Source organism: Pelophylax lessonae (genome assembly GCF_965119305.1).
Source record: "Pelophylax lessonae genome assembly, chromosome: 11".
In the NCBI taxonomy this organism is placed as follows: Eukaryota; Metazoa; Chordata; class Amphibia; order Anura; family Ranidae; genus Pelophylax; species Pelophylax lessonae.
In genome coordinates, this window is record NC_138778.1 from 146,255,950 (window position 1) to 146,282,251 (window position 26,302).

A 26,302-nucleotide genomic window follows, 5' to 3' on the forward strand; every position below is an offset into this window, starting at 1 on the left:
GGAGTTTGAGATACCAGTGGCTGTAAGAAGCTATCCACATACTTACCCACCCGGGAGGTCACGGAATCTATCCCGCTAATGATTGGCCTCCCGGGAGGGTTGACGGGATCTTTGTGCAGTTTAGGCAAATAGTAAATCACCGGTATTCTCGGGGAGTGAGGAACAAGGAAACCTTTTTCTTTCTTGTTAAGAAAACCTGCATCATACCCAGACTTCACAATTTTGGTCAATTCATTCTTATATTTCAGGGTGGGGTTGTGATTAAGCACCACATACGTATCTCTGTCAGAGGATGGCATTCATCTCTGCTATATACGAATCTTTGTTTAAAACCACTATACCCCCTCCCTTATCCGCAGGGCGGACAACGATGTCAGTCCTAGCTTGGAGGGATTGTAACCCATCTCGAAATTGTTTAGTGTTGGTGCTTCTTCTAGGTTTAAGGCCTTCTAGGTCTTTAAGAACCATATCTTTAAACACACCAATTGATGGGGCAACACCCCCGGGAGGTTTGAAAAGTGAAGCATTAGCCAAACTGGTGTGTATAATTTCTTCTTCAATGGGAGAAGCATTGACAGGAGGCTGGGATAAGAAATGTCTTTTAATACTTAATTTGCGCACATATTTTTGGATATCAATGAAGGCTTGAAAATTATTGATGGGTTTATCCGGGGGAAATTTGAGACCCTGGCTTAGAACTAGCGTTTCGTCCGTAGTAAGAGTGCTGTTACTCAGATTAAAGATCCCGGAACTCAATGAATTCTTGGGCGTTTTCCGGTGTCGCCTCCCCCCTCTGGTCCCTCTCCTTGTTCTCCGCCCCTCTTTTTCCTCTGGGAACCCTTGGGAAAAAAAGATGTAGAGGGTTGGGGAACAGAAGATGGGCCTCGAGAGGACTGGTTGTATGGGGGAGGCCCGTATCCAGGGGTATAGGGTTCTCTAAATTGTCTATCAAACCCTCTATTATAATTGTTGAAAGGCTGGGAATGTTGTGTAATATATCTGGAATCCCTATTTTCATAGTCATCATCTGTATTTCTCCGTAATGATTCAAATTGATTGTAAGTGGGGAAACCAGTTTTTTGAGGCATAGGTTCGAAGTTAGAATTATATGGGCCCTCTCTGTAATGGGTATAGCCCTGATTTCCTCTATTTATTAGGTTGGCCTTTTCTACCACCACGGTTACCACCAGAATTTTTTGAAGGATATCCCTTATTCCTAGGAGTCCCTTTTGGGTAATTTCCAGAGCCACCTCTAGAAGGGGGCGCCACTGGATTACCACCCGGTGCATTTGGGAGTGAAGGAACCGTTAAGTTATCTACATTCCCAATAAGTTTAGCTTGCCATTTAAAAATGAGTTTACTATCATAATCACCAATGTCTCTAATATACTTTTTCTTCTTTTTAATCTTTTGATCCGCATCTTCCTTCTCAAGGTGTTTTTTAAGATCATTACATTTGCTCAAATATATATCTTTATCCTTGAATTCAGACATGCTCTCTTTGACCTCAGAGATGTCTTTATCCAGTCTATTAAGTTTGGTGCGTTTTCCACTTATTAAAAAACGCAAGAGATCTAACCCTACATCGTTGAAATATTTACATCAGCCCAACAGGTCTTCATCCCCTTCTTGAGGGGGGATTTCAAACCTTAGGCTGCGAGGAACCATACCTTCCTCGAGATATTTTTCTAGGAAAGCAATGTCCCAATGTAGGTGTAATTCCGAAGTCATCATGTTTTTTAATCGCATGAATAATCCGGTAATGTCAGTATTAGTCTGCACTTCTTCTCTATTAAAGACATCTTTGAAATCCAAAGTACGTGCCACCCTGAAGTCAAAGATATCCATTTTTGTGTAAAAAAAACATATGAGAGATATTACAGGCTGCGGAAAATGTGTCTATAAAACAAAGATAAATAAAGGAAAGAAAATCCGCACTCAGGTTTCAATGATAAAGTCCAAAAAATGGGTGGCTGCCAGCAATTTCTGGTAAAGACAACTCAGATCAAATAAATTATGTAATGGGTTTGCGGCGCTCAGATAATAGTCCTTTGTGAAGAAATAGGGACAATCCAATCTGCTTACCAGATGAAGGAATAGAATTAACCTGTCAATAGGTAAAGTAGATGCGAAATCTCAATAATCCTGCTTGGCTTGATGATTCAGCTTGGCTCAATCAAATCGGTGTGGATGTCAGGAAATATGCAAATAAACAGAAAAAACATCTCATGGTGCAGTATATCCCAACTATTAATACAGGAGCAAAGACCCGCCACCAAGAGCTAGAAAAGCCCCTCGATAAATGGTAAAAGAGGGCCGCTCACCAGAAAGATGATAATTGAAAGACCGTCACCAAAATCTCATTGAAATCATCAAACGCTGATGGTCACACAGGCTGCTTACCAGATTTAAGTGAAACAGTACGCTGTTATAACAACCTTCTCTTCACTTCCGATGGCCAAACTCCAAAGCAATCAAGTCTCAACAGCTTCACAAGTAAACTCAAAAAATGGGGGAAAAAGAAGGGGTTGGATATAGTGTAGTATGTTTTAAACAGCAGACCAGTTTCTAATGAGAGACCACCACCAAATTCCTTGTGTATAGCAAGAAATCGCCTGTAGATAAATGGGCTGCTTACCAGATACACTCATTAAGAAGGCATCAATGCAGATTACAGGGATCCAGCAAGATTCTCAATGGCAAAGGGATCTCATATGGAGGATGGTCAAACATTCAGATGAGCAGCTCCACCAAGGAGGTTTCAATACCAAAAGAGAGGAAAGAGGCTCATGGTGCAGTATTTAAAACTCACTTACATTTATTGCAGTCACTTACATGTAAAACTTGTAAAACCACTAGGGGGCTCTTCTCCTCTTTCTTCATTATTCAAAAATGTTTAAAAAATTTTTTTTTGCTTTTAATATTTTATATTGTAATTTTACGATGGGAGTGTCCTCTGTCTGTGGCTTTAATAGACTATAAATTATGGCTTTTGATTGACACGACAAAAGGCTTACCAACATGATTCTAATTATCATTTTTGAATCACAGGTTTTGTTTAATTTATACTCTCTGTGAGCGAAGCATATATATATACAATTTGGCCCCTGTGTACACATTTTGAGTACCTATAAGGTGCCAATGCAGATTTAGGTTCGGGAAGTGCCTCTTCTTTTCTCCTTTGGAGACACCGGAAGTTTGTCATAAGATACTTCCAGGTACAAATATCCAGAAGCATGGCGTATTTGCTCTGCTAATGATGGCTAGTATTGTCCTCGCCCCCTCTTACTAGGTATTGGTTTAGTGCGGTGTGTGTCCCCGCCCCCTATGATGTCGATTGGCTGGCATGATTGCTATCATCTGAAGCATGGTGCTTCTGTTTTACCAATGTAGAGTATCTTTGTCCTAGCCCCCTTTCACAAGGTATTGGCTTGGGTCGATATGTGTCCCCGCCCCCTTTCGTGCCGATTGGCTGGCAGGATCGGCATTATCACCTTTCTATTAGTACTCTGATGAACTGAAGCTTTCTCCGCCCTTTCCTATACGATTGGCTGCTTGAGATTGTCCCCGCCCCCCGTATCTCAGTAAGACGATGCAGACTAGTTTTTTATGTGTCATCTGTTTAAACTCCACCCTTAATCTAGGAGTAGCTATAGAGGGAGGACACCTTCATCACAGCTGGTCATTACGTGCAATACGTTTTTGATTGTTGTTCCTATTTAATGCGTGTCAAAGCTGTAGGAAGTTACCTCAGATGACGGCTGATTGGCCGAAATGCATCAGGTGACCTTCCTGCAGTTTCCAGGACACGCTCTTTGATTGTATACCGCGGTTTTCCTCTGTACATCTGCTGATTTTACAAGTTTTACATGTAAGTGACTGCAATAATATGTAAGTGAGTTTTAAATACTGCACCATGAGCGTCTTTCCTCTCTTTTGGTATTGAAACCTCCTTGGTGGAGCTGCTCATCTGAATGTTTGACCATCCTCCATATGAGATCCCTTTGCCATTGAGAATCTTGCTGGATCCCTGTAATCTGCATTGATGCCTTCTTAATGAGAGTATCTGGTAAGCAGCCCATTTATCTACAGGTGATTTCTTGCTATACACAAGGAATTTGGTGGTGGTCTCTCATTAGAAACTGGTCTGCTGTTTAAAACATACTACACTATATCCAACCCCTTCTTTTTCCCCCATTTTTTGAGTTTACTTGTGAAGCTGTTGAGACTTGATTGCTTTGGAGTTTGGCCACCGGAAGTGAAGAGAAGGTTGTTATAACAGCGTACTGTTTCACTTAAATCTGGTAAGCAGCCTGTGTGACCATCAGCGTTTAATGATTTCAATGAGATTCTGGTGACGGTCTTTCAATTATCATCTTTCTGGTGAGCGGCCCTCTTTTACCATTTATCGAGGGGCTTTTCTAGCTCTTGGTGGCGGGTCTTTGCTCCTGTATTAATAGTTGGGATATACTGCACCATGAGATGTTTTTTCTGTTTATTTGCATATTTCCTGACATCCACACCGATTTGATTGAGCCAAGCTGAATCATCAAGCCAAGCAGGATTATTGAGATTTCGCATCTACTTTACCTATTGACAGGTTAATTCTATTCCTTCATCTGGTAAGCAGATTGGATTGTCCCTATTTCTTCACAAAGGACTATTATCTGAGCGCCGCAAACCCATTACATAATTTTAAGAGATCTGGCAAACTTCATTCTTTCCTGCCTTTTCCCAACTGTCTCTGGCCTTGTAACACCCTGAATCCCAGGTATTTTACAGTATCTTGGCACAATTGAGCCTTTTCTTCTGGATACCTTATAGCCTGCTTCTTATAGAAGCTACAAGAGTTAATTTGTTTTTGTCTCCCAACATCCTCTCTCATGTCTCTAGCAGACTGGCCGCCAGTCACAGGCCACCACCAGCCTCTTGGAGTCCAATGCAGTGTATACAACATGCAGCCGAAAACTCTCACTCCATCTCTCATAAAATTGTCCCGGACCTTTATTGGGCTGCTAGAGAGTCCCTGCAGTTTTGCTAAGGTTGGTAGGCTTTTTTTTCTACTGACTTGATCCCTTGTATAATAGCTGCCTGATAAGGTTGAAGTCCCAGTTGTTCTTTCCTAACTCTTCAACATGCTTTTGCACTGCCTGGCTTATTCTGTGTCTCTCCTCCATACTGACTCACGCAGGGTTGTGGTTTTATGTGGCTTTCTCCAATTCAGTAGGGCCATTGTGGTAAAAGGGGAATGTTGTCTAGAGTTCAGTTGCTGGCACCAGAAACCTTTGGGATAGAAATGGGCTCTTGACCTGTGCGCCCATTGGTCGCTTCTGTTATCTCATTTGAATCTAAATGTATCTTATTTATACTGACAGTATCACCCCTGGAGTACATATGAAAGTATATGCAATGAGGTTAGGTATTGGAGGGGTCTGGTCACCTTCCTGTGAAGCCTGATGACTTAAGTTTAATTCCACAGTCTACAGGGTGGGACATCGGGACTTGTTCTCTGCTCATACGTGCCTGTGACATGTCCCTCTATGTATGGGGGGAGGCTTCTCTTCAGCCTCAGGATGGACATTTATATGTGTACAGTACTTTAAGTTGCTCACTGTACCTGTCAGAATCATAATTCAACACTGTTCCTCACTTGCTTGCCTTTTTTTGTTGTATCCAGTTTGAGTCATCCTCTATTACCCTTTTCCAACAGTCAATGTATGGGATTTGGTTATGTTTTTGTCAGTGTTAACAGTCGGTCAACAGTCTCTAATGTTCCCTGCAGGGGCTGCCACGATCCATAGCGGGGCTAATCTTTTAGTGTTTCTAGTCTTTTAGGACTCAGTTTCAGTTTACAACCTTTACAGAATCCCTAAATCCTAATCCTAAATGTTTGATCATACACTCTAAGGGGAAAGGACTGACTGGTTCACACTCATTTTGTAGCTCTAGAGACGTCAAGACAAACACAGAGGTTAGGGTAAGGGGTCCAAGACTCTCGACACAAAGGTGTAATTCAAACGACAATCGATTTCTCTTATCAACTACTCAGATACGGTCTTCCGACTGAGAACTGTGTCTACACAGGGTCCACTATCGCTTTGTTTCCAGGCAATGTCTCTTGCACACCATTCACACTGAGCTTTGCCACCCAGGATAGCTAACTGGCTTAGGTCCGCCTAGGATGCGCAATTATCCCACATGGGGTTTCCCCTTACCTCAAGTACTGTCGAGGGGTCCTGTCTGACTATTATGCCAACCAAAAGGTAAAGATCTTACCTGGTCCTCAAGTGGAGCTCCAACTGTTTGGTTGGTTCTTGAGTCCGGATTCAAGATGTCGTCGGGGCAGTTTCGGAGCAAGCCACCAAGATACAGCGTAGTCTCCCAGACAATTTGTCCAGTGGCGCCTGAAACGTAGGCATGATTCAAGGGGCTGAAGACCGATCCCCACGAGTTGCGGTGGAACAGCCACCCGTCTCATAGTTCCACCTGGTTTCCCGGCCAATGCACCAATAAATGTAGCAGCAAACTGCTTTTGAGAAACCAAAGATGGAATTTGGACGCAGACTTCCAGGAAAACAAACTTTTTTATTCACTAGCGAAGAGAACTTAGCACAGTGCATGCTCACTTGCTAAGTTCCTGAAATAGGCGTGCACATGACTTGTATATCGGCAGTTACTGTACGTCACAAAAGCAGATACAAAAAGATACAGATGCAAACTTTTCCTTTATCTAAGCAAAACATACTTCTCTCTTATGCAGCTACTTCCTCTAATTTTCTATTTCAGAACAGTTAACATTTGCAGTTTTGCACTTGTCTGTGTTCTTGCTAAAGCTTTGGTTAAAGGGAAGTCAGACAGAGGGAGAGAAAGGGGCTAAAGTCTGTGTGGTTATCTTGCTCATGTAGTTCTACAAACAAACTTGTCAGAATCAACCATTTTGTTTTACTAACCATCCGCCATGTGAGAAGGCTTTTCAGCTGATGCCACAGCACTAGTGGAAACACAGACTTAGGCCCCTTTCACACAGGCGGATCGTTCAGATCCGTCTGTCCGTTTTTTTTTTTTTTGTTTTTTTTTGGCAGATCTGAACGGATGCCCCATGCATCTGTATGGGGCATCGGATGTCAGCGGAGACATGTCTGCCAACGGACTCCCATGTGTGAAAGGGGTCTAAGTGTGGTTGCCTGTACTATGACCATTGTAGACTGTGAGCTGAGACCCCCCGAGCACTTCCAGCTACACTGGCAGTTACCCTCTCGCATCTAGCTTCCTTCTCCTATGGTATTCTTTATTCATAGCCCAGCACAGCTATACTGTATGTGCCCCACCCTGTGTCTTGTGTGGATGGATCTTTTTTTTATTTCTTCATTTTCTCATGAATTAGGATGTACAATGCATCCTTACTGGGCAGGAACCTATGATCAGCCCCTCCCATTCTGTATAAGCCCACTGGCTACACAGACACAGTGCCCCTCCCTGGAAGTGATGTCACTGGCTTTCAGTAACCACACCCACTTGCTGCTCTTGGACTCAGCAGGAAGAGGGATTGAAGTCATGTGACAGCACTGAAAACTGCAGAATAAAGGGAGAATAACTGGGATTTTTTAAATTTTGACACATAAGGCTGAACTCCGCTCACATTAATGATTGCAGGGGAGAATTTTAACAGATAAGGCTGTACTTCCACTTTAATCGTTTTTCCCACATCCATGCTGAATGGAATGGATGGATGAATCTGCAGTGCTAGTTATGTATTCTGACAGACGGCACCTTTGGCTATCAGAATATCTGAACAGTGCCTGCATGTGATTGGATGCATGTGCTTTTTAGATGAGGATTCTCCAAAGGGGGGTTGGGAAGGGAATGAATCAGTCCTCATTCAGGTTTGGATGTGTAAATACAAACATGAGCTTTTTGAAAACAGACTTTTTTTTTTCAAAAGAGCTGTTAAGAATAGACATGTAAGCTTCTAAAAATGTACCTACATGCATATGAATATGCATTATTTCATATTTACAAAAAATAAATAGAATAGAAACTTGTATTATTGTAGCCCTCAATTACCGTGCTCAGTCATGTGCAAGCAAATAAATAAAATAAAATTCACATGATTGAGTAATCAAAACAAGCAAAGCTTTACTGTATTTACTAAACTAAGGGACATTCACTTTCCTAAGTGATCTCTCAGGATTCCCTTATCTTATTGCTTTTTTCTTTATTGTAAAATATTGTGGGGGTGATTTACTAAAACTGGAGAGTGTAAAACATGGTACAGCTCTGCAAAGAAACTTAATCGTCTTCCAGGTTTATTTGTGAAAGCTGATTGGCTACCAGGCACAGCTGCACCAGATTTTTCACACTTCCGCTTTAGAAAATGAACCCCAGTGTGTATGTGTAGCACAGGGCTTGACAAATTTGCTTTGAATCTAGAAGCCAGCTAAAAAAGTCAGGAGCCAATTTTTTCAATTCACAAATCTTACGGATTTAACATGTCCCCAAAGGTGAACTTATCCTTTAACCCTATCACAGCCAGAGCCATTTTTGCATTTTTTGCATACCATATTTTCCGGCGTATCAGACGACTTTTTAACCCCTGGAAATCTTCTCAAAAGTCGGGGGTCGTCTTATACGCCGGGTATCGTCTTATAGGCGGAAACTGGAGAATATACGGTGGAGGGGGGGGCTCAAAAACATCTGCGGTATGGGAAAAAGAGAGAGCGCGGCGATGTGACCAGATGCCTCTTTCACCCGTCTGACCCGTAACCTGCCCGCCCTTGTATCCTATTATTCTACCTTCTCTGCGTCCCTGCGTCTCGCTCCTGAAGCCTGCTAGGTCTCCCAGTGAGATTGGTATCCCTGCCGCAAATGCGCCAGATTTCGGCAGAACAAGCCAAGCCTATACAGCCCCATATTAACCCTTAGATGGTGGAGCTGCATGGATGGATGGCTACAGCGGGCAGAGAGGAGAAGGTGAGCTGTGTGGAGTACGAGGAGATGATGGCTACAGTGGGCGGAGAGGAGATGAAGGTGATCGGTGTGGAGTACGGGGAGATGATGGCTACAGCGGGTGGAGAGGAGAGGAAAGTGAGCGGTGTGGAGTATGAGGAGATGATGGCTACAGCGGGTGGAGAGGAGAGGAAGGTGAGCGGTGTGGAGTACGAGGAGATGATGGCTACAGCGGGTGGAGAGGAGAGGAAGGTGAGCGGTGTGGAGTACGAGGAGATGATGGCTACAGCGGGTGGAGAGGAGAGGAAGGTGAGCGGTGTGGAGTACGAGGAGATGATGGCTACAGCGGGTGGAGAGGAGAGGAAGGTGAGCGGTGTGGAGTACGGGGAGATGGACACTGGATCAGCATGCAGGGATAGCAGCTTTCATGGGGATACACAGCTTCATGGCTACAGCAGGGCAGAGAGGAAAGGAAGGTGAGCTGTATCACTTACCATATTGAAATCAAATCTGATGTTTTTTTCATTTTTATTTGGTGTGCATTGGAAGAGGGGTAGTCTTATACGGCGAGTATTTCCCAAACTCTAGATTTTAACTGGAAAAGTTGGGGGTCGTCTTATACGCCCAGTCATCTTATACGCCGGAAAATACAGTAGCTTAAAAAATAATTTTAGGCCTGAAGATTACATAAAACCCCCAAACATTATATATTTTCTGAAACCACCTTAGAGAATAAAATAGCAGAAGTTCCAATGTTTTATGCCACACAATATTACCGCAAAGGTTTAAAATTTTGGTTAAAAATACACATTTAAAGAGGTTGTAAACCTCCAGAAAAAAAAACCTGAAAGGCAAAGGCATAATATGCATCGCATATTAGCTCATTATGAAATACTTACCTTAGAACGAAGCTCCCGCAGCCCGTTCACTGGTGACACGGCGGACATGTTTAGCCGCCTTCCATTCCAGGTTTGCGTCCTCGGGCCATCTGGCCAGAGCAGCGATGATGTCACTCCTGCGCTTGCTGTTCATGGCACAGAGCTCTCAAGGAACAGCACGGGCGGCCGTTCCTTCAGAGCGCATGCGCCAGTGATGTTACTGGCTAAATGGAAAGTAAATATCTCCTAAACGGTACATGTTTAGGAGATATTTACAGTACCTATAGGGGAGCCTTCTCATAGGCTTACCTATAGGTACAAGTTACAGAGGAAGCTTTACTTCCTCTTTAAGGGTCATTTCAGAGGGCACGCAAACACAATAAATGACCCACTTTTTTTGGTAAAATATAAAAGCCAAGTAAATGCCCAACATGTCAAACCTTAAACATGTCAGTACCCTATATTTTCCATAGGCGATGCTTAAAAAAAAAAAAAAAAACCCTATGAGTCATCAGTTTAGCGTTCTGATGGAGGTCTGGTGCTAGAATTGCTCTCCTTCTGGCATGCGTGGCAATATGGAACGTGTATCGCAATCAACGCTTTCAGGCATAGGCACCCTGCAGTGTGTGTTTGTTTGTACGTGCATATATGTGGAGGTGGGGGGCCTCCATTTTGTGGGGGGGGGGGTGGGATTTATGTGCATGGGTGTAACTTTAATTTTTTCAATAAAACATTTTTTTTTTTATTTTCTTTTTTCCATCACATAGGGGACGAAGAGTCCCCTATGTGATGATTTTTTTTTTGTTACAAGTTCTCATTAATGAACCATGCAGGGTCTAAAAGACTCATGCATGTATCCCCTGTGCTCTACTAAATATAATGTAATGCAATGCACATCAAACTGCATTACATTCTTTCCCAGCCTTGATGGCAGTGAAAAAATGTCAACAGATAACTGGAAATGACACCACACATCACTTACGGTTCAACAACTAGAAGGGGAGGATAGGGGACATGTGTCCTTTCTCCTCCTTCCCACCCCCCACTTCTCTACCCAGCGGCACCCACAATGCCGGTCCTTGTCCCGCAGATGGTGTTGTGGAAATTTTGATAGACATATTCTTTAGTTTAAATAGTCATGATGTCTCCCAGTGTCGGTTTTACTGATAATCGCTATTCACAGCGATTATCACTTTAACTGTCATTGTAGGAAAGACTTGCTGGTGAAAATCTTATGGTCACTATCAAAATTGGTTTATATATATGAATCATGTTTGATGGAAACCCACCAACAGGTAATGGAATGCATGTTTATGGATTGACATGAATGAACAATGAAAAGCCATGTGCTTCCTGGCAGTTTAGTCTTTTGTTCACTCTTGTCCATCTATGGGCGTGTACTCCACAGCTTCTATTGTGCTTTTTGAATGTATACGTATCTGTGATTGGTGGCCATGAAGCCACTCCCTGTAACTCACTTACTTGCTGTAAATAAACAAGCCCTGCTCAGAACACATCAGAACACAGAAGGAGACACACTCACACACACACACACACACACACACACACACACACTCACACACAGACATACATACATACACACACTCACAAGCTCACACAGCAGCTAAGAGACACATACACTCTCACACACAAACACTAGCTCTTATACACATGCACACACATATATATCCAATGGAGAGAGACCTGGCAGATGGCATCGAAATGACCCAGCGCGTTTGTTCCTTTCTTTATCGCCGAGAGCTTGGTAAATCGTTATGCAAAAGAGCGGGCCATTTGTACTTTTCAGTACAAGCCTATTTATTTTCCACCACATATGGCGAGCTTGGTAGCCCTAACAGTTCCTAGCTTCACAGCGGAAAACAGGAGGGAAGTGAGTCCAGTTTTGTTACAACAAAGGCGCCGTGTGGTAAGACATTTCATTTCAGTTTTTGAAAATTTGTGGTTTTAAACCAAGGCTTACTTTCTTTGTCCGCTGTGGAAGCTAGAAACAAAAACTTAGCAAAAGAACCTTTTCATTTGCAGTGTTCGCTCTTTTGTATAACGGTGGGGTTATTTCTATTAATATTTGTGGCTAGGGATCAGGTCTGTTAGTTTCTCAGTTAATACATCCTGGGGTTGTGAGATATATGTGTTAAATATTGCCTTGTAACATCTGTTGTAATATCAGCTTTGTTCGATGAGATAACAATATATTATCAATCAATGTTGGTTTGGGCCGCAGATTGATTGGTGTGTGTGCTGGATTGGTTTTTGGCGGGAACTCGTTTATTAGTGAAACTGGGTTTTTACTTTGGACTCTGATGTTTGAATTGAGCATAGAGCAGACAGTTTTGGACTGAGTTTCTAAAATCAGCATTCCACCAGGATAGCTATTGTCTCTGAATACAGCTGTAAAAACCTGTTTTTCCTGTCTTTTGTTGTTGTGTACAAAGAAGCACATGGTTGCTTAAACTCTTTGTTTTGTGCAACTCTTTTGTGTGGGCCATGTGCTCGGATGGCAGCCATTTTGTGATGTCATTTCCTTTGTGTGGGCCATGTGCTCGGATGGCAGCCATTTTGTGATGTCATTTCCTTTGTGTGGACCATGTGCTTGGCAGCTATTTTGTTAAATGGAGTTGAGACTCATGTGGCTGAAATGCTATTTCGAGCTTTAAAACATTTTTCTCTTTTTTGGTAGTTTTAAATGGCAACTTTGTGATGTTATTTTTGCACTGTATTTCAGTTTAAAAGTAATGTTTTTTTCATTTTAATTGAAATCTGGCATCTAGGCAGTTGTTTTTCTAGCTAGCTTTGTTCATCTTTTTGTTCATATTTAGCACAGATATATACATATCCAACCCATCAGTTTTTGTTTTTTGTGTTTTTGTCTGTTTTTCAGGGGTAACTATTGTTTGTTTTGTAAGTTTTTGGTTAAGCTGTTTTTGTGGTGTATTTTGTCTCATTTTTGTTGTAACTAAGTTTTTTCCAATGATAAGAGTACATTGTGGAGTGACTGATATTGGATTCAGTTTTCAGGGTTGTTTTGTACTGAGCGGTGGTTTCTCACAGAGGTAGTTTTCGGTACTGCAGGTTGGATTTTAGGTAGAGAGGTTATATCTTCCAGTGTGCAATCAGTAACCGGCATCTCAATTTAATTTTTAATGCAACATCAAGGAATAGACTGAAGCCAAGGTTTGTATAGGGAGGACTTTCATTGTACTTTCGGGGGTTGTTTGGCTGCACGGGTTAGGTCGAAACGAACGTGTGTACTTTGAGCCGTCTACGTGAAACGGGTGATTGCGACACGCTTGTTTCAGCCTTCAACGTGTGAGGAGTAGATATCGAAACCCGCCCCACATTAGGCCGTGTAAGATAATCGGAAGCTGGGGAGCGAGTGGGGGTTGATGAGCTGTATAGCCGTACGAAGCCACTGGGTTGAGGTCTTCTAGCTGACCGGCGTAGGGCCGTGTAAATTAACCGGAGTCCGGAAGTAGGCCAACACTGTCAAAGTTGGCACCTAGCAGTGTTGCTCCTAAACCAGGTGCAAAGGAAGCGATTCGAATCGGCATGGTTAATGGTTTATCCATGCAATGGGGGGTAACGCAGGTCCCCCAGGCTAGCCAAACAACTTTTGCGGTACATGAAGTCTGAGTTTGGGGCTCGGGCCATGAGACCCCTCAGGAAGGGGAATAACCAAGGGAAACAGTTGGTACATCCCTTTTTGGAAGGTGTTTTTGATGTCTGGAGATGGGAGGAGTTCGTTTTTGAATTCAGAACTAGGCTCCAGGCAACAGAGATGCTAAGTGTAGCGCAATTGTGGCTTCAGAGATCTATTATGGTCAATCAGCAAGGCGTGCATGAGGCGGGTTCAGTCCGGAAGAACCGCATTATGTACACTTGGCCTGATGAGATAGCCGAGTCCAGCGATCTGGTGAGAGAAGTGGAGGAAGCTCTTCCTGGGCTAACTTTAATAAGACGAGCCAGATCCGCTGACACTGAACCTGTCACTGTCTCTGTACTTTAATCTCCGTTTTCTTCAGTTCACGGTGCAGACTTTGGTACTGGTAATGCCCTCCCACTTCAGAGTGTCTCTATCTCTCAACAGCCTGTCATGACAGCTGAACCCTTTCCTTCTAACTCTTTGGCAAACTAGAAGTTCTTTTAACAGGTCTGCTGTGGATGTGGAAAGTCAGGGTACATCAGGCATAATTGTCCTACCAACCCGGCTGGTCCGTGGGGTAAGTGGCAATTTATTCCGGAGGATCCGGAAAATTCAAAGGTAGGTATGGTCAGAAACGACTATGACTTATCATAGGGCATTGATAAACTGGTGTCAGCTCACATCCTAGAGGAACTAAAATAGCCCCTCCCTTGCCTCGCTGACACCGATGCAGCCAAAATGGTCTTAAGATCTCAAAAACCTAGAGGCAAGGTTCCCCTTCCAGGGAAGACAACTCCCACTGTAGGTTTTACAGGCCAGACAGTGTCAGTGACTGAACCTCTCTATTGCAGGCTAGGCCAGCTTTGCAAGGATAAGCTTGTTTTTTTTTAGGTCATTGCATTTCTCTAGGTACCCAACATCTAACCACTCAGAGAATACAGACATTGAAGGACCCCCAAAGTCCTCGTAACCTTAAACGATGCACTATTTTGGAACCCTGCGTCTCTTCTTCCTGTTAAGGATGAAGAGAAGGGGGGAGAAGGCCGTGCAGAAAAATGGTAATTTTCAAAACTTTATCTCGCTCTCTTTCTTTTTCTCTCTCTCTCTCTCTCTTTCTCTCTCTCTCTCTCTCTCTCTCTCTCTCTCTCATCAATTTCCAACTTTAGTAGGGACAACATGATTGTCTTTCTTTGATGGAGTGGCAATCAGCGGCTGTCAGTCCAGTGAATGAGACCCCCATTCCAGTTGCTAACCTTTTTGTCGATGGTTCCAGGTACTACACCCCAGATGGTAAGACATAGAGATCAGAGGATCAATTTCTATACAGATTCGAGATACGCTTTTTGGACTGGCACATGATTGTGGTCCTGTCTGGAAGGCAAGAGGGTTCTTGACTAGTTTGGGGAGGTCGGTGAAACGTGCGGGGTTAATAGAGCTGTTCATTGCCTTTTGCTTGCCACACATGATAACCATTCTGAAGGTAAAGGCTCATACTACTGAGACGACTATGGAAGCCAATGGAAATGCCTTGGCAGATAGAGCTGCTAAGGAAGGTGCTCTGAGCCCTGTGACAGAGACCCTGATGCTAGCCATCCCCTCTGAAGAAGCTGCAGTCCCAAGCGGAAGTGCAGGAGAAGAGGAGATGGATGGTTTTGGGGGCTACACAGGGTCCAGATGACATCTGGGGTCTTGATGGTAAATGGTGTTTACCCAGATCCCTTTTTCCAATGATGGCCCACTCGACTCATTACCTTGGGCACCAGTCAAAGATGGTTATGTGTGCATAGGTGGAGGAGCATTGGATTGGCCCTGGCTTTACTACCGCAGCCGAGAAGGCACCCACCCAAACCGGAATATCCCTTTTAGCGCATTCAGATAGACTATATCACTTTGCCGGGGAACGAGCGTGTCTTGGTCTGTCCGGATATGTTTTCTGGGTGTCCAGAGGCTTGGCCCGTGCACAATGCCATTGCCACTGCCACCATGAAAAAGATCCTGTCTGAGATAGTTTGTCGCAAGGGGGCTGCCTGGAACGATTGAGTCAGATCGCGGATCACACTTCACTGGTCAGATCTTTTTAGAGGTATGTACGGCGCTTCAGGGATTAGCGGTAAGGTTGAACGGCTGAATAGAAAGAGCCACGGCTCGAATGTTTTCTCATTGCTCTTTACCCCAACAGGAATATCCCATGGGTTATCACCCTACAAAGTTTTGTTCGGGAGTCAACCAGAGCCTGGATTGTGCATTCCTCAGCAGCTGTCATTTTTACATTCTCAGCTGATGGGGTGGGTGCAGTCCTGGCAACGGGAGCTCCAAAAGGTCCATCATAGGGTTCGGGAGTCTCTCCCGGACCCTGACACGATAACCGGTGTACATTCTGTCCAAGCAGGTGACTGAGTAAACGTCAAGGGACGGGATTGGAGCGGAGGAATTACCAGGTTCAGCTGACAACGCCAACTTCCTTGAGGTTCTGGATCCATGCCGACCACTGCAAAAAGCTGCTCAACTCCATCCAAGAATGATAATGAGGAGTATCATTTTTATTTACATATTTAGCAAGTGTGTTTTAGCAAGGGTAATGCATTTTCAGCTGGCCAAGATGGCAAACAGGTCTAATGGCTGGGTGTGCTCCAAACCCCCACCTAGCTATTACACCCCAACAATGGCAGACGTTCGTATCATCATGAAGACAACCAAGAGACACTTGCCCACAGAATTTAATGACACATTCCTAGAGGGTAACATCAGTTATAGTTTTAATGTTGGCTCTGGCTCCTGTTCTTTTCTGGTCAATACAATTTGGGTATCGGGACAATCAGGTAGTCCACGGCTGGGCTTTAACTTTAGTTTTGGCACCGGAACTAGATTTGTAGGATCTACAACCTGTGGGACAGGTATAGCAGTCATCTCACCAATGAAACTCCGGGTGTTTTTACTGTAGGAGAAAATGGTACTAGATTTTCTGTTAGCTTCCAAGGGGGGTTTCTGTAGGGGAAGACTGCTGTTCCAGTATAGCAAACACCAGTGATAAGGTCCAAGCCCATATGGATAAGGTAACTTCATTGCAAGGCAGAGCCAGAGCTATAGCTAACGAGGGTTGGAATCCTTTTAATGCTTTGGGAGGTTCTGGGGATATTTTTGTTCTCCATTGGATCTTGGTTGAAGGAAATAGAAGTATATATACTTATGTTGTTCTTGTTTCTATTCCTCCTATACGATCCTGTTGTCTGGTCGACCGAGTCACCAAAGCCCGAGCAGATGACCTCGTCCTGATTGCTGAGACGAGACGCCCCAAGATTCCGCCCCTGCATCCGACGCCAAGGACTTCAGCCTGACCGCTGGTCAACGCATCCCATCGTCTCATGCCCTCCCTCTGAAGTCATCTCCCGAAGAACGGAACCCAAGTGTCGTTTTCTTTCGATGGATTGTTTTTACCCGTTATCTTTTTCTTTTTATAAACTTTTTTTAAATGGATTGTTTTTATCGTGAGAAGAACTGTTCTGTTTTTTTTTTGGAAGAAGAAGAAGAAGAAGATTCATCAAGGGACACATGGGAGCATATGACAAAGAGGAGGGACTGTTGTGGAAATTTTGATAGACATATTCTTTAGTTTAAATAGTCATGATGTCTCCCAGTGTCGGTTTTACTGATAATCGCTATTCACAGCGATTATCACTTTAACTGTCATTGTAGGAAAGACTTGCTGGTGAAAATCTTATGGTCACTATCAAAATTGGTTTATATATATGAATCATGTTTGATGGAAACCCACCAACAGGTAATGGAATGCATGTTTATGGATTGACATGAATGAACAATGAAAAGCCATGTGCTTCCTGGCAGTTTAGTCTTTTGTTCACTCTTGTCCATCTATGGGCGTGTACTCCACAGCTTCTATTGTGCTTTTTGAATGTATACGTATCTGTGATTGGTGGCCATGAAGCCACTCCCTGTAACTCACTTACTTGCTGTAAATAAACAAGCCCTGCTCAGAACACATCAGAACACAGAAGGAGACACACTCACACACACACACACACACACACACACACACTCACACTCACACACAGACATACATACATACACACACTCACAAGCTCACACAGCAGCTAAGAGACACATACACTCTCACACACAAACACTAGCTCTTATACACATGCACACACATATATATCCAATGGAGAGAGACCTGGCAGATGGCATCGAAATGACCCAGCGCGTTTGTTCCTTTCTTTATCGCCGAGAGCTTGGTAAATCGTTATGCAAAAGAGCGGGCCATTTGTACTTTTCAGTACAAGCCTATTTATTTTCCACCACAATGGCGAGGCGGAGCTTGTGAAACATAGCGGAAGGGGAGCACGCGGGGTGCATGTAGCGTTCAGACGGCAGTCTAGGCACCACGTTGAAACTTCTGGTCACAATAGTGACCTGGCGCCTGGGGTTTGCCGAGCCCTAGTGTAATAAATATATAGGGCCTGCAGTAACATTGGGAGCATTGCCTGTATGGAGTTAGGCTGAGGCTGTTATCACCTGTTACATTCCAGGCCTGTATGGTGTGTAGTGCCTGAGATACTTTTCTCCTTGTTGTAGACTATAATATATCAAACTTTATATTCACAACTATGAAAAACCTGTACAAGAAAATTGTATTCTTGCATATTGCACACACAAGGTGTTCTAATACATCATAAAAATACCTCCAATAATGCCCTTAACATTAGGGAATTCACCCAAGCATGGACAATGTTATTGTGGTTCTGCCTATTAAACTGTATCTGAGCTTTATGATCTTTAGAAATGTCCCTCTATATCAGGCATGTACAACCTGTGGCCCGGGGGCCGCATGCGGTCCGGAACCACAGGCAATGCGGCCCACTACCCCCTGACGATTTATTTATTTTTTTTGCTGGGGAGGAAGAAATGCAGTTCAGGGGCACGGCCACAGCGGCTTCCAGCTAACTGTAGGCAGAGGCTGCCTCGGAAGGGATCATCCTCTAGTTGTGTTAAATAAGTGCTGGGGGGGCATGGCAGTGCGGGAAGGGCGCGGCCACGTTTTATTACTTATATACATTAAGTATAGTATATATTTTATATGCGGCCCGAGAAAATTTCTCTACACTCAATGTGGCCCAGAGAAGCCAAAAGGTTGGACACCCATGCTCTATATCATTCTACTATTTATCTTCTCAGGTGCTTTCTGATGATGCTGTTGATGGTAAATCTGACTATCTGGATTATCACGGTTACTGAAGAATCCAGACATCACACAGCTGAACTGAAGTTGTTCTTTCGCAAAAAGGCTTCGGGAATGAATAGTACTGAAGATGATGAAGATGAAGGTACAAACTTTTTTTATGTAGCATACATAATTTTATTTACACAAGCACTAGCTCCAGAGTTACGTTTACACCTAAAAGTTTTCCTGAATCTGAGCTAAGTTGTCACACTTGCCCCTCACGCACGTGGTCAGACACTAAAGCTGGCTACTGTGTTCTCCACCTATAGCAGCATCTTTCCCATAAGGCAAGCAAGCCTACCTGTACTTGGTTGCCCCTAGGTCATATACACAATAATATAGTGCCTGGCCACAATGCCAGGGCATGCGTGAACTAAGCAAAGCAAACCATTACATGCGATTGGCTGACAGGCAAGGTTCAGAATAGTCAGGGTCAATGTCCGAAGTCAAAAGGCAGGCAGAGTTTAGGGAATAGTCGATATCCTTTCTGAGGTCGTCAATGAGGTAATCTAATCTAGCAAAGCAGGGCAGACAAATGGGTAGCTTGACCAGGTATTACACACTCTATCATAAGCATGAGACTGCAAGCTTGGCTGGCTTAGATCAAGTTTGGTCTCCACCCAAAGTCTGACCACATCAATCACCTTGCAGGTGGACAGACAAGGAGAATGCCATAGCAAAAACTGGGATGCTGGAATGAGGAGCCAAAGTGCTAGATGCTCTTGACCTAAGGGCAACAAACAGGGAAGGATTAGAATTCCTGATGGATTTTTTTTTTTACCCCACTGGGGAAATTAATTCTTTCTAATTCTCCTAATGAGGTAAAATCTACGATTTAAATTATCAAAGCAGGAACAAGGAAGTAAAAACTCAATAAAGACGATTGCTCCATCTGTTCCCTTAACGGAACCACAACCCACACTGTACTTGTGGCCTTCCATCAGTATACGGCTTCTTCCCAGTCGTGAACATAGATATCAGATTTTCCAGCTGCCTCCATACAAACAACTTAGCTTGTACTGGAATCTTCCTTTATTAAACAGTCACACAGAATTTATATACAGCATGGACCTCCCCCTCCTGATCAGATTACCATGATCATATGCAGATGAAATTGTATACAGAAATAGAATTAACCTGAACTAATTATCTAGCCATCTCCACCTGGACCAGCATGCTTAACCCAGCTTTCCATTCCTTGTGTGGTTTTCTCCCCAAAAACACCATTCGAACTTCTACCACGACCAGTACCTTTCCTGGAAGGAGGGGAGGATTTTTTCCTGGTTTCGCTGCTCACAGGCTAGTGCTTCCTTCCAGAGTTCCCAGCCGATTACATCATACCATCCTAGCAGGACCTTCTCTGACACTGGTCCCCTGTGCTGTATCCGCATCTATCGCAACCTCCTTTCCGAATTCCTCTTCCTTGGCGGCTGATATCTGTACTTCTGCTATCCGGACCTTGGATCCCGGTGGAGGTTTGGATGTCCCAGACTGCAGGAAACCTCCCACCACTTGCCACCAATGCAACAGAACTTCAACCCACACTTTACTTGTGGACTTCCGCCAGTATACGTCTTCCTCCCAGTCGTGAACATAGATATCAGGTTTTCCAGCCGCCCCCATACAAAGCTAGCCGACAACTTAGCTTGTACTAGAATCTTCCTTTATTGAACAGTCCCACAGAATTTATATACAGCATGGACCTCCACCTCCTGATCAGATTACCACACATAGGTCAGGGGTTGCCTGATTACATTATCATATGCATATGAAATTGTATACAGAAACAGAATTAACCTGAATTAATTATCTAGCCACCTGGACAGAAACAATATGTGAGTTCATTAACATTTAACAATGGGACAGAAAAGCTTAACAGAATCCACATCCCACCTCAATACACAAACAAAACAATGGGGAGAGCCTGTCTCTGACATTGAAGTCCAATACACATTATCATCATTGTAAACACAGAACCCACTTGAAGCAATCCAAACCACTAAGTGTCTGTCTTTCACTCCCAGTGACAGTGAGTACCGTCGCATATCTTTCCCCCAAAGGTAGACTAAACAGGTACCAGACCTCCAATCGGTCTGTGCCTAAGTTAGTCGGGTAACAAGTCCCATAGAGTCAATCCATCATGGACGCTTGATACTTAATGGTTTGGATTGCTCCAAATCAGTATACTGCACCTGGCATAAGCTCTTAAATGTTACAGTACAAAAAGCAGCTAACACAAAATCTTGAATTTTGCAAAAGATCTATCATAAGAATAATAAAAATAGGTGCAGCACTAGTTCAAAAAGAATCCACATCCAAGGAGAGGATCTGCTATTAGTGCTCTGGAGACCACCACCAACACCCAATCACACACTCTCACCAATTATCACAGACCCTCACTATAAAGGTCTATGGAAGCAGTAGATCATATATAAGGCGCAGGTGGCACTGGAACCCTATCAACGTTCCTCCTCAGTACTCCTCTCCATTGGTCTCCATAAACAAACTGTATCATGTGGAAATAAACAGAACACTCCTCATAGTGTAAATGTCACAAAACCACTTTATTACAAGCAATACTCACTTACATCGAAGTTAAAAGCTTTCGGCATGCCCAGCATATCCAATGTGTCCACAGTATAACAGCATGCAAAGTTTCAAAGTTTAATCTGGCCAAAGAGTCATGTGGAGGAGAGTAAAATGTAAATTCCCTGTCAGTAGGGTGGCTGAGTCGCCATACATCTGTCAGGTTGAGGTTGATTGGGTTTCCCGGGTGAGGGGTGGTGTCTTTGCGGCGTATTGTTTGCGTGATTTACAGTCTTCATTTGGGTAACTGACCATGTTAAAGTCCCCTCCTATGATATGTGCTGATGTTGGGTTTTGAAGAAGCCATTTAGCAGTGTCTTCAAAGAAGCTAGTGTTCGGGGAGTTTGGCGCGTATATGTTGGATATTTGTACATCTCGAGAGGGGAATTTAAGAACGATAGATAGAGATGGATACCTTGCGACCTATTACGTCACCTACCCTTATCTTTTTTAGAAAACAAAAGTCAGGTTCGGACAGATATGTTTCTTGTAATAGTGCAATATCCGTCTTTAACCGTTTGAAATGGCGTAGAATCATCATATTTTGTTGGGAGATCTTAGCCCTTTGACGTTCCAAGAGGTTATTTTTGGGTGGCCAGATTGGCATTTGATTGGGATTGGTTATGGTGTTTATATCAGTTATGTTTGGCCTAGTGGAGGCTTTGGACCTGGAGGGGATGTGACCTATATAAAAGGGGAAGCGAATATACAGAGAATAGTTATGTACCGATCAGTAATTGAATACCATTGATGTCTTGTGGTAGAAGGGATATCCCTTTATCCAGAGAGAAAAAACTCATTTGGGACTTCATTTTTTCTACATGTGAAGGAGAGTGCTGAAGTGGCTCTTCAAGCCCTGAATGCCACATGAAAGGGGTTTATGTCATACCAGGGGGGGATATGTATAACATGACTTTAACTTCGGCCTCAGTGGGGGGTTTGAGTGCCTAACAAATATCAACGCCAAAGTATAACTCCAATAATAGCATTAACAATAAGCCCATATGGGGGTTTAACATGTTCTTGAGTCTACAATGCACATTGAGCTAGTGTAAATCAACATAAATCAACATCGGAGAGAACGGCTTATAAGAATGGTTAACCACTTGCCGACTGCCTAATGACGATTTACGTTGGCAGTCAGCCCCTCACAGGCAAAGCGACGTAGGTTTACGTCGCAAGCATGTAAGGGTCTAGGGAGCGAGTGCACGCTGCCGGAAGGCACGCTCCCGCTCGGTCACAGACCCCCCCCCCCGCGCGAGTGACCGGCGGACCCGACGTCCGCCGGTCACTCGCGATCGTCGGTTACAGAGGGAGAAAGGCAGGCGGCTAATGTAAACCAAGCCGCCTTTCATTCTTCCCTGTGTAACAGCACAGATCATACGGTCCTGCTATGTAGGACCGTTGATCAGTGCTGTTACACACACAGCCACATCCAATCACAGTTAGAATCACGCCCCTAGGGACACACTTAACCCCTACCTCTCAAATAAAGTTAACCCCTTCGCTTCATTTTTTAGAGTAACAGTGCATATGTATAGCACTGATTAATGTAGTAATGTCACTGGTAACCCCAAAAGTGTCAGAAATGTCAGTCAAGGGTCCGATCTGTCCACCGCAATGTTGCAGTCCCGCAAAAAAAATCGCAGATCGCCGCCATTACTCGTTAAAAAAAAAAAAAACAATATGGTGCGCGAGTTGGACTTGTTTGGGAGACTTTCCAATTTCAAGATCAATTATGACAAGTCTGAGTTGCTACCTATTCATGTACCCCCGGATTTGACTCAGACTCTGCGACGGTCTTTCGGCTTTAGATGGCGGGAGGACTACCTCCCATACCTTGGAGTGAACATCTCTCCTGACTTGAAAACCCTATATGACAAAAACTTCGGGGACTTACTGGCACGCATTCATCTTGACTTGGACTCGTGGGCGTCCCACTCCATTACGTGGTTTGGCCGCATCAACGTTCTTAAAATGACTATTCTCCCTCGGTTGATATATTTATTTAACACGGTTCCTATGCATTCACCTGTATCCTTTTTCAAGCGTCTGCGGCGGGCTTTTTTGAAGTTCGTCTGGAGGGAAAAGAGCCCCCGCTTGGCCTACTCTATCCTTTGGAGGACGAAGACCGATGGTGGCGTGGGTCTTCCAGACATCGCTTTGTATTATAAAGCGATGGCCCTGGTTCGTATGCTGAACTGGGCGCACGACGGCCAGACTAAACCCTGGGTCCCCTTAGAGAAAACATAGAGGAATCTAGCTGGAGCTCCGTGGATTCTGGCGGGTGAGCGCGGGCTTTCGGTCTGGACGTCGCCCCTGACAAAGGCTACACTTCACATTTGGGATAGCCTTAACGTATCTGGCGTTTTGTCCTCGGGCGTGTCCCCTTTGGCCCCCCTGGGTGGGTTTCCCTGGTTCTCTCCGGAGGAGGACGTCCACTTCTTCCGCTACTGGAGTGCAGACGGCAAGTTGTACTACGGGAAGTTCGCTCCTGCAGGCACCTTGCTACCCCTGGCGACTTTGCGGGACCGCTTCGGTGATTTTCCGATGTCCGATTGGCGCTATAGGCAAGTGACTGACTTTTTTGCTACACTCCCGACTGCTCCCCGCCCGATTACTGGCCTCTCAGCCTTTGAGAAGTGGTTTGTAGATCCCCCAGACTCCCGCCATCTATTGTCGCATATGTATAAGTTGCTTCTGAGTGGGGTTTCCTCCTCGCCCCCTTACTATGTGAGGGAATGGGAGAGGGAGCTGGGGGTGGAATTCTCTCCCCCGCAATTGTCTCGATTCCTGCGTCTGACTCATGTCTCCTCTATTAGTACTAGGATACAGGAGTCGGCCTATAAGTTTGTGGCTCGATGGTACAGGACCCCTGCCAAGCTGGCCCGGATTTTTACAGGCTCGGACCCCCATTGCTGGAGGGACTGTGGACAGGTGGGTACCTTCCTCCACATCTGGTGGGAGTGCCCTCTGCTGCAGCCCTTTTGGGACGCTGTTCATCACTGGGTGTCAAAATTTTTCGCTCACTCCTCCAACTCGCACTCCCCTACAATATCTGTTCCATGACACGCGCTCCTCGATCAAACGTTACAAATGTAGTGTTGTCCCCTTCCTGCTGAACACCGCCAAGTGCCTCATACCGAGGCACTGGCGAAGTTCCACCTGTCCCACGCTTTCTGAATTGAAGAGGGAGGTCAACCTGGTGATGGAGGCGGAACGGCGGGTTCTGACCTCACAGGGTAGGCAGGAATGCTTCAAGGATGCTTGGACGGGGTGGATGTTCTACTCTGATGAGATCCCAGATGTGTGACAGCTGCTTGCATCCGGGTGCCGAGACTCCTGGCCAGTATCCTTTTCGCTAGGGTCCATACCCCCCCTCCAGGCCTTCCTTATCCTATCTGTTCTGTTCCCCCCTCTCTGTCTGTTTCTCCACACTGTTCTTTCCTATCCTTCCTGACCTTTGCTTTCCCTTCCTTTTCTTTTCCTAAGGCCTCTTGCTACTGTTCTCTGTAGTATCCGCTGTATTCTGGATGCCTGGATGCCTAAATATGCTATTACTCTGGATCTACGTTGTGTCTGGCTGGCTATCCGACTCCCTCAGTGGGGACCTTCCCGGATGGCGGTGGCGGACATAACGGGGTGGGGGATTTTTTACTGTGTTTGCTGTTTGGCCAAATTGGCACACTCTTTCACTATGACTGTTTGTTTGACCCCCTGTCGATGTCTATGTCTCGCTCATGGCGTCCAGATTGATGGAATTGCCAATTGTACCTTCTCTATGTATCTCTTATCTGCACTTTACTTGCTCTCTTTGCTGTTTTGCATATTCTTGAACTGTCCTGAATTTGTTAAATATTATTTAAAAAAAAAAAACAACAAAAATGACAAAAATCTTTCCCTTAGTTAGTAAACGCAATAACTTTTGCGCAAACCAATCAAAATACGCTTTTTGCGATTTTTTTTTTTTTTTACCAAACATATGTAGCAGAAAACAAATTGGCCTAAAATGTTAAAGAATTTTGATTTTTACATTTTTTTGGGGGGAAATTTCATATAAAAAAATGTGAAAAATATTGTTATTTGCAAAATTGTCGCTCTTTTTTTGTTTATAGTGCATGATCAAAAAATCACACAGGTGATCAAATACCACCAAAAGAAAGCTTTCATTTGGGTACAGCGTTGCACGCACGACCGCGCAATTGTCCATTAAAGTCACGCAGTGCTGAATCGCAAAATAGGCCCTGGTCAGGAAGGGGGTAAAATCTTCCGGGGCTTAAATGGTTAATAACAATTACTGATTTTCATTCTCGTGTCTAAAAGTGGAGGGCTGTGTTCACCTGGAAGTATGGTCATGTCCCAGCATATTTTTGGAGATCATTCTGCGAGTGGTGGAAGCACCATATTTGACCTTTGAGGTTTCTTTGGTGGGGGTAAGTTGTGCTTTGCGGGTCAGTGTTGCTTTCCTAGCGGGAGAAGTGTTTTCTTCCATAGGAGCGGTGCTAGAAGATAAGTAATGCTCCGCATCCCAAGGAGAATGAAAAGAGAGATGGTCTCCTTCTGAGGTTGTTATGTGTAATATCGCTAGGTAGGCAAGTGTTAACTTGATTTGCTGTTGAAAGAGAGCTGTGCACACTTGGGAGAAGGCTTTACTTCTGCTGAATAGTCATCGAACAATAGTAAACTGTATCCCTCTATTTGCAGTGAGCATTTGCGCCTAAATCTCAGTAGTATGAGGTTTTTGTCAGCATTATTTAACTTGACTATCATTGGTCTTGGGTTTTTCCTGAATTCGGTGAGCAGACCGATTCTATGGGCTCTCTTCACTAGATAGGGAGCATTTATCCCTAGTGCGCTGGGGATGGATGAGGAGCATAGAGAAAGTAGGGAGTCCGGTTTGATAGATTCAGGAACCCCAATAATGCTTAGATTGTTCCTCCTGAATATATTTTCTAAGTCCTCAATCTTATCCTGTAGTAAATGTAAAGCTTTCTC

General features: G+C 44.2%; 1 protein-coding gene across 1 annotated transcript in view; it reads left to right on the forward strand.

Annotated features, from left to right (window-relative positions):
* The window catches only part of LOC309567443 (proton channel OTOP2-like), a gene marked incomplete at its 5' end in the record, with an annotated part of 112,879 nt that overhangs the window by 65,358 nt on the left and 21,219 nt on the right, over nucleotides 1-26,302 (forward strand). The window contains one exon of the mRNA XM_082272835.1: nucleotides 18,676-18,824. Within this exon, the coding sequence (XP_082128961.1) occupies nucleotides 18,676-18,824 (149 nt within the window). The remainder of the gene's footprint in view (nucleotides 1-18,675; nucleotides 18,825-26,302) is intronic.